The sequence below is a fragment of the Oratosquilla oratoria genome, chromosome 12, assembly GCF_046742065.1.
Source record: "Oratosquilla oratoria isolate Oo_2021 chromosome 12, ASM4674206v1, whole genome shotgun sequence".
Taxonomy (NCBI): Eukaryota; Metazoa; Arthropoda; class Malacostraca; order Stomatopoda; family Squillidae; genus Oratosquilla; species Oratosquilla oratoria.
Genome location: NC_134788.1, coordinates 27938926 through 27951931, shown reverse-complemented (window position 1 = coordinate 27951931; position 13006 = coordinate 27938926). Strand labels below are relative to the sequence as shown.

Genomic DNA, 13006 nt, shown 5'->3' with positions numbered 1-13006 from the left:
CAAGTTAAGGCCCAATTTCAAGCTCAGACCCCTAGAGATGTGGGGCCTAATTTGATCAAATCGGTTAAATAGGCTTAACCCGAGTAAGGAATACAGCTTCCAATTGGATACATGCTTGAGGCGATTTTAAGTTTCGCGGCCACTTGCGTCCATAAAAGTTGCTATCTGGCAATTATATTTCAGTTAATTCATTTATACATGTATAGGTACCAGAAATCTTATTTTTGTTCTCCAGTATGATAAAGTTTCAATAAAACATGTTTCAATTTTTTTTTTTTTTTTTTTTTTTTTGCCAATTGGATACAGGTTTTCCAGTAACATTTCAAAACGTATTCCTTTCAAGGGTTAAAAGTGGCCCCGATTTTCGCCACTTCTTCCGTGTCTTCCTCTTCCAATGCCTTTTTTCAACGCAAACATCGATTGAACCTTGCAACTTAATACTTCATCCGTTTCTTTGTGTTATACCTTTCTCTACTTTCAGATGTATTACTTTATCATTTACAACTAATTGTTCATGTATATACGTACCTGGTCTGTTCAGTTTATTTTAATATTCTTAACTATATACGTGTACAGTGGCCGCGAAAAGTTTGGGCGCAAAATTATAGGCGCCCCAACTTTCCCCTAAACTCAAAACATACGAAAAATACAACTTTTCACCCAAACTTTTCGCTATTTTTCAATGCTAGCGTTTGTACCCGTATTTATCCGGGACAATACACACTATTTGGCAACTCTGTTTAGGCGCACTCGATGTCACATGGAGTCACTTTCTAAACATCTCTCACGGAGAGTAGTCTTTTTTTGCGATGGTGTCTGTTTTTGTGCCTTGATATCTCCGTAATGGGAAGTGGTAAAGAGCTGGAAAGAGACACAGTTGTTACAATCATAACCTTCTATAAGGAGGGTTATAAGTGTAAAGATATTGCTACTCGTGTGTGAATTGGAGTGCGTCAAGTGTAAAAGTGGACCAAGAAATTTCGAGACGAAGGAAGTGACATCATTCCTACTCAAAAGCATCGCTCTGGTCGGCCAAGGAAGATATCAAATCGTACTTCTATGGTTCTAACTGCCTCCTACGGTTATTAGGAGGCAGTTAGAACCGTAGAAGTACGATTTGATATCTTCCTTGGCCGACCAGAGCGATGCTTTTGAGTAGGAATGATGTCACTTCCTTCGTCTCGAAATTTCTTGGTCCACTTTTGCACTTGACGCACTCCAATTCCCACACGAGTAGCAATATCTTTACACTTATAACCCTCCTTATAGAGGGTTATGATTGTAACAACTGTGTCTCTTTCCAGCTCTTTACCACTTCCCATTACGGAGATATCAAGGCACAAAAACAGAGACCACCGCAAAAAAAGACTACTCTCCGTGAGAGATGTTTAGAAAGTGACTCCATGTGACATCGAGTGTGCCTAAACAGAGTTGCCAAATAGTGTGTATTGTCTCGGCTAAATACGGGTACAAACGCTAGCATTGAAAAATAGCGAAAAGTTTGGGTGGAAAGTTGTATTTTTTGCATGTTTTGAGTTTAAGGGAAAGTTGGGGCGCCTAAAATTTTGTGCCCAAACTTTTTGCGGCCACTGTATGTGTATTCACCTAGTTGTATCTTATGGGAAGGGGAGCTATGCTCATGGTGTCCCGTCTTTGTAACTCGCAGCATCTAGTATCTGTGTATATGGATATTTACCACCTATAATGTTCCTCCTGAATTTAGTTACACAAATACAGCAATTGGTTCTGATATTTCTCCATAAATTTTCTTGAAATTACTCCATAAATTTTCTTGACATACATTTTCATATATGAAAAAGAAAAAGGGTGGAAAGGAGAAAAAAAAAAAAATCTGAAGTCAAAATTGTACATAAAATTCAGGAAACATAACTGGGTATTAGTGCAGTTGTACATGTGTGTGTGTGCATGTGTTAACCTAGTTGTATCTTACAGGTAGGGGAGCTACGTTCAGGTGTCCCATCTCTGTATCTCGCCATGTCTAATTTGCTCTTAAATTCATGTACTGGGTATGTGTGTGTGTGTGTATGCATGCCTACTTGCACAAATCTATGCACATATAACACTACCTTTCATATACAAAAATACCAACATCAAATATTGACAACTTACGGCTGCAAGCTGCTGCGGCGTAAACTCGGCTGTGTTGAATGCGGCTCCTCCATCGGTGGCAGCGGTGGCGGGGTTTCCCGGCGGGGGTTCCCAGGTGTGCAAAGCTTCCTGTCGAGTACCACGGACAATGTAAACACTAAAAGACGTTAGATCACAAAGCCTCAACTTTCCCCAAGTAAAACACACGTAAAAGGACAATCAGAATTCAATGCCATTACACATGGAGGAAAGAAAATCAGAGGGAGCCTTCATGGACGATGATCCGAATGACGACATACTGGAAGCGCGTACAAATTACCCAACTGATTCAGTTTAATCTTACGAACTCTCCCTCTTGGTCGATGGTGCCCCATTGCAAAATACTTTTTGAAACATGAAATTTAACCAGACATCATGAAGTGCGAGTGAGAACACAAGGATGCCAGCATCAGTATCTTGATTATATTTTTTGGGGTTGTACATGAGTTACCCCCATATTCTGTGAACTAATTTGATCAAAATTTCTGTGTTTGTTATTACTATTACTCGGAGTAAAAGAGAATGAGTATTACAGCAGTCGACTTTATATTTTACTATGCGAGTAGTGTGACGCAAATTACATATGGCAGCCAATGCTGCACACGAGAATTTGAGTCATACTGAAGTGGTTAATGTGGTATGCCCTTATTCTGAACTCACTGCTTAGTCATGGTTTGAACCATTTCCACTCTTAGTCTCCAAACTGCAATTATCAGAACACGATTTTTGTACACTGTAAACAACTTTTATTACATTAGAGCTGATAATTGAAAATTTATCATTGGAGCGACAGAGTCACAGCTATGAGGTTGGGGTGCAGTGGGATATAATTTTACCTCGCATATCCGAACACTGTGTGGCTCTATCAGTTCCGATACGGAAGGGATAACTATAGCGATGCTTTAACCTGCTTTGAGCATCGTACTCCACATCCAAACTTCGTAAGATTCAACAAACATTCACAAGATCACGACCGGGTACAGAATCTGCTATGACGGCTTATAACCCAAACTAGTGTTTATCGTACTGCACGTCCAAACTTCGTAAGATTCAACGAACATTCACAAGATCATGACCAGGTACGGAATCTGCTGTGATGGCTTATAACGCAGTGTTTATTGTACTGTACGTCCAAACTTCGTAAGATTCGATGAACATTCAAGTTCCTGTCCTGCAGGAGCTGCCATACGAAGAGACCAAAGACGTTTGGGGTTACGACAACTAGATTGACTCAGGCGGGACCACTATGCAGAAGACACCGAATATCGACAATGCCGCACATTAACAATTCGAAGACGGTATTTCTTCCCTCAGTGACCTACGAGCTCATACGGAGGCTGTTGCAGATTACCCCATTCAACTCCGATGACAAGATGTCTTGTCATTTGGTCAAATAAAACAAAAAATCATAATAAAACAACAAAATGTTTGATGATCAAACAGCACCAGAAAAATATGACGTCGTCAGTCCTCCTCCTCGAGGAGGAGGAGGACTGATGACGTCATATTTTTCTGGTGCTGTTTGATCATCAAACATTTTGTTGTTTTATTATGATTTTTTGTTTTATTTGACCAAATGACAAGACATCTTGTCATCGGAGTTGAATGGGTTACCTGGAAGATGTGGGCCTCCTACAAGAGGACCTGGGGCGGCAAGAGATTAAAAATGAAAAAGAAGATCTGTGATTACCCCGTAATATATAAACACCCCCTAAGAAAAAAAAAAATAAATAAATAAATAAATAAAAAATAAAACGATAATAATACATACATATACCAAGGCTTTTTCCCCCTTACAAGGGAGGTAGCCAAAAAGAAAATGGCATAAAAACCTTTCCTACCCACTCCATCCCTAATACACTCCACTCCACCCTCCCTCTTATTTTGGCATCTCCTGGATGATGGGTAATCCCTGCATCTTGTTCACTGCCCTGGGTCAGAGGCAGTGTCACAAGACACAGCACATCCATAGCAAGGCCGCTTCATTAAATCGGCAACCCCTCCCCCTCTCCGTCCCCTCATGCAGAAAAGGAGAAGACGGGGAGAAATCCCTTCGGGCTGTGTCAAATTTTTCTCACACATACTACCTCACCCCCCCCCATCCCCCCCACCCATTCCGTATCAACAATGCTGCACATTAACAATTCAAAGACATTATTTCTTCCCTCAGTGACTTACGAGCTCGTACGGTGGCTGTTGCGGTTTACCTGGGAGATGCGGGCCTCCTGCAAGAAGACCTGGGGCGGCAAGAGATAAAAACGAAAAAGAAGATCTATGATTACCCCATAATATGTAAACACCTCCTAAAGAAGAAGAAGAAGAAAAAAAAAAAAATAATAATAATAATAATAATATTAATGATAATGATAACAATAACAAGAATAAAGAATACATAAAAACATATATGATAAAAACACAAAAAAGGAAAATGATACAACGCAATAAAATAAATCCACAGACTATGAAGATTATGCTAGCTTCTTCAACACTGGGTTACGCTCTTCGTATCATGATGTCAAGTTATCTCTGGAACTTGGCAATGCTGCAAGCCACAGCATATCCTGCCCATCTCGTTTCACCGTCAGGTACGCATTGTAGCAGTCTAGTAAGATCGACATCCGAGCAGATCCCTTACGTGCCCAAGTGCTACCCCGGGGGCAAAGTTCTAAGTGAGACCCCCCCAACCTTCCCCCAATCACCATTTTCCATACTGCCTATTATAGTATGAGGGGACATCATAGAATGAGGTGGATGGATGGGGTGAAGGGGGCTTTGGGGAAGAGGGGAATGTCTGTTGAGGAAGGACGGGAGAGGACAGAAGACAGGGGTGAATGGAGAATGGTTGTATATGGATGATGGTGTGATGTGGGGGGGATGGGGGGTGAGGTAGTATGTGTGAGCAAAATTTGACGCAGCCCGAAGGGATTTCTCCCCGTCTTCTCCTTTTATGCATGGGGGGACGGAGAGGGGGGGGTCGCCGATTTGATGAAGCGGCCTTGCTGTGGATGTGCTGTGTCTTGCGACACTGCTTCTGACCCAGGGCAGTGGACAAGATGCATGGATGACCCATCATCCAGGAGGTGCTAAGATAAGATGGAGGGTGGAGGGGTGTGGAGTGTATTCAGGGATGGTATGGGTGGGAATGATTTTATGCCTTTTCCTTTTTGGCTACCTCCCTTGTAAGGGGGGAAAACCCTTGGTATATGTATGTATGCCTATTATAGCCAATGGCTTGTGAAATAATTGAAACAGGTTTTAAAATTCTTATTTCATGTCCTTATTGCATAAAGGACAAGGGGAAAATATTTCATCTTCTGTTGATTTTAACGCAAAATTTGTATATTACGGTAAAATATTCAGGGCTTCTTTGACCCTTTTTTTCATTATCATTATTTCATCAGTCTCGTGGGCGGCACATCCAGACTAGAATTGTCGCCCCACTAAATGTGCCGCCCCAGGGTATATGCAACCCTCCCTCCCCATTGTCAGGGCCCTGCATCCATTACTAATTTTCCGAACCCAACTACATTCGTGGCTAAAACTCGGTCCTTGGAACGGATCTTAGGTCTTTTTCTTTCAGCTTTAACCACTTTAGTACGACTCAATTTTTTGCGTACAGTATCTACTGCCAAACGTACGATTCATCACACTACTCAGATTATAAAATATAAAGTCAATGCTGTAATAATAAATACAGAAAACATGATCAAACCATTCATAGAATCTGGGGGTAATTCATATACAACTGGAGGAAAAAAAAAAAAAAATATATATATATATATATATATATATATACAGTATATATAATCAAGATGCCAATGCTGGCATCCTCATGTACCTACTCGCACCTCATGACATTGTACCAAAGTGGTTAACAATATTTCCTGTTTCCAGGAATTTGTGTCACCTGTGGCTGTCCCCCTAGATCAGGGGTTCTTAAACTTTTTTTCTCCAATTCCCCACTTTTTAGTGAGCCAACTCTCCATTTCCCACTGCAGCATCAGTCTTTGACAAATTCGATTTTAACCCATGCAGCATTTAGTACGTAAATATACACTTTGCTTTTTTGTGCCATTTTACGGCCCTTAATGTGACAACAAGAAGACACCAGAAACAAACAAAAAGAAACAAAAACACATCGATTGAAAAAAAAAAGAAAAAAAAAAAAAAAAAAAAAAAAAACAAAAAAAAAAAAAAAAAAAAAAAACAGTGGTTCTTCTGTCCAACCGGTCATTCCCCACTTGGCAACTCCGCCATTCCCCACCAGTGGGGAATTCCCCACAGGTTAAGAACCACTGCCATAGAGGATCGAGTCCACCAGGCGATTGCTGTGCGGTCATCGTCCAGTCCTTCCAAGTTACCAGAAGACTGGAGGATCGCATCGCTGATTGTCCAAGATGTAACAATTCACCCCATACGATTCAACACATTATGGAAGATGGCATCGTACACAGTCATGCATGCCAACAACACAAAATACTCTCCTTATGGGATTCGTAGGAAAATCCCGTATCAGCCACGGGGTTCCTCAAAGAGACGGGATTGCTTGTAGTAGGAAGGGAGGAGTTGCCATTTGTTGGATTTATTTACGTGGAAAGGTGGAGGAAATACAACAACAGTGACTGTATTTCCTCTACCTTTCCACGTAAATAAATCAAACAACTGGCAACTCCTCCCTTCCTACTACAGGCAATCCCGTCTCTTTGAGGAACGCCGTGGCTGATACGGGATTTTCCTACGAATCCCATAAGGAGAGTATTTTGTGTTGTTGGCATGCATGACTGTGTACGATGCCATCTTCCGTAATGTGTTGTATTGTATGCAGTGAATTGTTACATCTTGGACAATCTGACGCAATCCTCCAGTCTTCTGGCAACTTTCGACGTAAATAAATCCAACAACTGGCAACTCCTCCCTTCCTACTACAAGAGGCCATGGACACAGAAACTGTCCTATGCTAGCACAGGGATTTCTCGATCTGTGCGTGTTTAGAATAACGCGAGGTAAAAAAAAAAAAAACCTAGTCATTTTTTTTCAAATTGCACGGATTATTTAGAATGACATGACATAAGCAATAGTAAAACTTAACTGTTCGCTTTACGCGATTTGTACATTACGCAATCCATTCAGGAATGTATCTTTCACATAAATTGAGAAATCCCTGTACGTAGAATCCCCCATGAGTGAAACTCCAATATATGAAGATTCCAAGGTATGAAAAGGGGAAAAAAGCGAGGAAAAATTTCTCTATAAAAAATGCTTCGATGGTACAAAAAGAAAAAAGTTTACATACAAGCAACCACACTGCCAGTCTCGCTTCGTAATACGAAACTGTTTAAAAGTATATATTCCTTTAATATATAGGTGATTTCCAGTACTGATATGGTTTAACATCACAAATTCCCTCCTATCAGAAGGCTTGGATGGTGCCCCTCACAGAGGACTTTGTAGTGTGGAATTTAACAAACCATGCCCTTGGTTCAACTTTGCCGGTGGCAGGATTCGAACCGCCATCCCATCGACCTTCACCGCAAGTAACGACATCCTAATCCACTCAGCCAGTGAGCTTCCTACATAGACAAAAGTTCAAAGTTTCATTCTAGAGAAATCTAAGGATGGACTTAACCCCTTCAATACGATGACGCCTATGTAGGCGTGTGGGTATGTGAGGATGCCGATGTCGGCATCTTGATTATATATATTGTAGTAGTACCTGTGTGGCCCCCATACTCTGTGAATTAGCTTCATCATATTTTCTATGGTTATCAAAATTCACGGGTGAAAGAGAACGAGCAATACAGCGGTGACTTTATTTTTTATAATGCGAGTACTATGATGCAACATCGCACATGTGGCAGCTAATGCTGCCCGTGAGATTTTGGCCCGGAGTAAGGGGTTAAGGACTGTTGGCAGACACTGTGGGGCTGTGGGCTTTCAGCCAATGGAACTCAAGGTATCAATTATTATCATCAATCCCTACTTTACAATATTAACCCATTAAACTCCGATGACAAGATTCCTTGTCATTTGGTCAAATAAAACAAAAAATCATAAAACACCAAAATGTTTGATCAAACACCAGAAAAATATGACGTCAGTCCTCGCGGACTGACGTCATATTTTTCTGGTGTTTGATCAAACATTTTGGTGTTTTATGATTTTTTGTTTTATTTGACCAAATGACAAGGAATCTTGTCATTGGAGTTTAATGGGTTAAGAATGATTTAGAGCTCATGAGCATTGAGGACCCTGATAGATGGCAGCGGAAAGATCTGGTGTCAACAGTGAAGGATCACATAAATCTACAACTACAGGAGGGAGGGAGGGAGTGACTGATGAATTCCTACTGCAGCAGAGGGAATATATATAAACACAAAGTCAAGAGTTCCAACCTTCCAGATAGCTATTTTGGGTCATGTGTCGGGTGTGTATGTGTTCTTGTGCAGATGTTTTGTGTCGGGTGTTTTATGTGTTCTTGTGCAGATGGTAGGTCGTTGTAGATGCTTGAACAATATTCTGCTGGAATATTTTGGTTATCTACCTAGTTGCATCTTACGGGAAGCTATGCTCATGGTGTCCTGTCTTTGTATCTCTCCATAGTTTTCTCTTGAATTCTTGTATTGTTTTTGCACACACCATTCTTTCGTCTAATGTGTTCCATAAATCCACCACTCTGTGGGGAAAGCTGTTCTTTTTCAGGTTTCTTCTACAATTGTTTTTGTTGTTGTGTTTTGTTGGTGGTGTTTGTGAAACAGTGTGAAAGGTTGCAGTGTTTACAATCTTGGTGTAGAACTGTGTTCCTGTCATTTCCATGTGACGTTATGTTAGGAGGAAGGACGGGAGAGGACAGAAGATAGGGGTGAATGGAGAAGGGTTGTGTATAGATGAGGCTGTGATGCATGAGGGGGAGTGGGTGGGGGATGGGGGGTGAGGAAGTATGTATGAGAAAAAATTTGATGCAGCCCAAAGGGATTTCTCCCAGTCTTCTCCTTTTCTGCATGAGGGGATGGAGAGGGGGGGGGTCGCCGAATTTATGAAGTGGCCTTGCTGTGGATGTGTTGTGTCTTGCGACACTGCCCCTGACCCAGGGCAGTGGACAGGATGTAGGGATGACCCGTCATCCAGGAGGTGTCAAGATAGGAGGGAGGGAGGAGGGTGGAGGGGAGTGGAATATATGGGAAATGAAATGGGTGGGAGTGATTTCTATGCCTTTTTCTTTTTGGCAACCCCCGTGTAAGGGAGAAAAGCCTTTGGTATATGTATGTATGTTATGTTCGGAGGATTTTGGTTTCTGTAAACATTTATAAGGAGGGTTTTGTTACTATTCTCAGCGCTCCATTCTGTAGTGTTTGTCAATCGTTTGTATTTTGGTACGACCTGTTGATTGTCGGAGCAGTGTCTGGGATGGTTCTAACGAACTGTTTATAGACGGTTTATTACAGTTTCTCTACGTTGTCCAAATTCAGTGCTAGTGACGGTTTTCAACAGGTTTGTTTTCTAGTTGGTTTTTGCCATCAGGTCTTTGATATGTGGGTTGAAAGTCATGATAAAATGTACATATGTATACCGCAAGGGACATTCCTTCTCATAAGGAGGGTAGCCATTGCATTCACCCACTCCACACCCGTCCTTTGTCCATCCCTTCATAGCTCCTCTTAGATGATGGGTCATCCTTGTCTCCTACCCACTGGCTAAGTCAGAAGCAATGCAGCAAGACACAGCACCTCTAGAGCTGAAGGTGGATTACCCCCACTGCTTTATCACTCATGAGAAAATACAAAACAAACAAGAAATCATTTTGTGCCAAATCTTATCCGTTCACGTACACTCTCTACTCCTGCGCTTTTAACCCTCTCCATACGATGACATCTACGTAGGCGTCATGAAGCGTGAGTGGGCATCTTGATCATATTTATTTTGTAGTTGTAGATGAGTGTCCCCCGTATTCTGTGAACAGGTTTGATCGCACTTTCTGTGGTTATCAATATTCAGGGTGAAAGGGAATGAGTAATACAGCTTTAACTTTACATCTTCTAATGCACACATTGTGATGCATCATTGTACATCTGGCAAAATAACGTGTACACAACTATTTCACTAGTGTCAAAGAAGTTAACCACCTCCACTTATTTTATATATATATATATATATATATATATATATATATACTATATATATATATATATATATATATATATATATATATATATATATATATATATATATTTTTGTCTGTGACCCAAAATCCTGTTCGGAACAAACATTGCAACCCATACCTTAACGAACATTTTGTTTATTCAAATTTTAATTGTGCTCCATTAATCTCTTCAATACAAGTCAAATTTTTGCAGGCTGCATCAGCTGCCTCATGTACAATGATGCACCGCAACACTTGCATTATAGAATATAAAGTTACTTTTGTATTTCTTGTTCTCTTTCACTCAGAGTAATAATAACCACAGAAAATATGATGAAGCTGGTTCATATTATACGAGTCACTCAGCTACGACTACGAAATAAATATAATCATGACGCCAATGGTGGCATTCTTGTATACCCACTCGGGCCGCCTCATGATGCCTACGCAGTTGTCATCGTATGGAAAAGGTTAAAGTGTCTATATCTCTATAATCTTGTGCTTCAATGTTAATGACTTTGGTATTCTCATGATGATTCGCATTAATGTTACAAACTTCCCTCTACCAGGAAGCTAGGATGGTGGCTCTTACAGAGGAATTTGTAGTGTGGAATTTAATTAAAAAGGCATAGAATCCACTCCCACCCATTCCATCCCCATCATACTCCACTCCCCTCCACCCTCTTCTCTTAGCACCTCCTGGATGATGGGTCATCCCTGCATCTTGACCACTGCCCTGGGTCAGAAGCAGTGTCACAAGACACAGCACATCCACAGCAAGGCCGCTTCATAAAAATCAGCGACCCCCTCTCTCCGTCCACTCATAATGATAATAATAATAATAATAACACGTACATACATATACCAAAGGCTTTTTTTCTCCTTATAAGGGAGGTAGCCAAAAAACAAAGGCATAAAAACCACTCCCACCTATTCCATCCCTATCATACTCCATTCCCCTCCACCCTCCCTCCTATCTTGGCACCTCCTGGATGACGGGTCATCCCTGCATCTTGTCCACTGCCCTGGGTCAGAGGCAGTGTCGCAAGACACAGCACATCCACAGCAAGGCTGCTTCATTAAATCGGCGACCCCCTCTCCGTCCCCAAATCCTTGGCAACACATGTAAATGGCTTGGTGACCCAACTTTATGTCACAACCCAGAGATCCACTGTTCTACTCGTGTCTCTTTCCCTCTCCCTCTATTTCAGTCAATCAGTCAACTTAGCATCAAACACAGTGTCATCTGCAAACAACAACTGGCCGATTGACCCCCAAATTCTGTGAACTGGTTTGATCACATTTTCTGTGTTATTATTACTCAGAGTAAAAAGACTACGAATACTACAGCAGTGACTTTATATTTTATAATGCTAGTGTGATGCATCTTACATCGGGCATCCAATGCTGCACGTGAGAATTTGACTAGAATTGAAGAGGGAAAGAAGGAGAGGAAAAAAAAAAAAAAAAAAAAAAAAAAAAACAACGGCCTCCCCCGTTCCATACATCTGCAACAGAGCAGGACTCGCAGTAATGGATTTAAACTGGACAAATTTAGATTTAAGAATGAAATGGGAAAGAATTGGTTTACTGATAGGGTGGTCAATGAATGGAACAGACTTAGTATCCATGTAGTGAGCACTGAAACTATCAGTTGTTTTAAGAAACAGTTAGACAACTTTATGGATGGGGGGATGACAGGTGGTAATGGGCATGGAACTGCCTAGTGTAGGCCTCATGGTCTCTTGCAGTCTCCTTCATCCTTGTGTAACAAATCCTAAAATACCTCCCTGTCAACCCTGTCACATACCTTCTTCAAATCAAGTCCAAAAAAACAAAGGCACAAAAACCACTCCCATTCCATCCCCCTTATAAAGGAGGTAGCCAAAGTCAAAAGGCATAAATCCATTTCCCCCCCCCCCTTTGGAGCCTCCCGATAGGGGGGAGTATGTGATGTTAAACCATATCATCATCATCATGGCTACCTCCCTGTATATTTATATTAATGACCCACTTTCGGAGAAGAATAGGCGAAAGTAAAAAGATCCGCTACATTTCAATCACTAACTGTGATCCTCTTCAGCAGATGTATCTACAGAGTGGAGAAAAGCACATCTGCTGAAGAGGATCATAGATGTGATTGGAATATACGGATCTTTTTACTTTCGCCCATTCTCCGAAAGTGGGTCATTAGTATAATTTTAACAATGTGCTACAACATTACTTTGTTGTGATTTACACCCTTGGTATATGTATGCATTTATTTTACTTTTATTTTGGGGGGGAAGGTGGCAAAGATAGGATGTCTTTTGGACTTAACCACTTCCATATGGTGACGCCTACGTAGGCGTCATGAGGAGCAAGTGGGTACGTGATGATGCCGACGTCAGCGTCTTGATTATATTTATTGTAGTTGTACCTACATCACCTCCATTCTCTCTAAACTGGCTTCATAATATTTTCTATGGTTATCAAAATTCACGGGTGAAAGAGAACGAACGATTGAGCACCGATTTATTTTTTATAAAGCAATTATTATGACGTAACATCACACGTCGGGCAGCTAATGCTGCCAGACGTGCGATGTGCCCCGGAGTGAAGAGGTTAAATGGATTTGAAGAAGGCAAATAACAGTGTCGACATGAAGGTATTTTGAGATGTGTTGCAGATGTATGGGATGGAGGGGAAGGCAAATCCATTAAAGTCCAAAAGACATCCTTT

At 41.2% G+C, this 13006-nt stretch overlaps 1 protein-coding gene across 5 annotated transcripts in view; it reads right to left on the bottom strand.

Moving 5' to 3' along the window:
- LOC143031154 (zinc finger protein 131-like) overlaps positions 1-13006 on the bottom strand; it is an 88972-nt gene that overhangs the window by 41937 nt on the left and 34029 nt on the right. For all 5 annotated transcript variants that reach the window (XM_076194670.1, XM_076194668.1, XM_076194665.1 and 2 more), the window contains exon 6: positions 2131-2238. In XM_076194670.1, coding sequence (XP_076050785.1) covers positions 2131-2238 — 108 coding nt within the window. The remainder of the gene's footprint in view (positions 1-2130; positions 2239-13006) is intronic.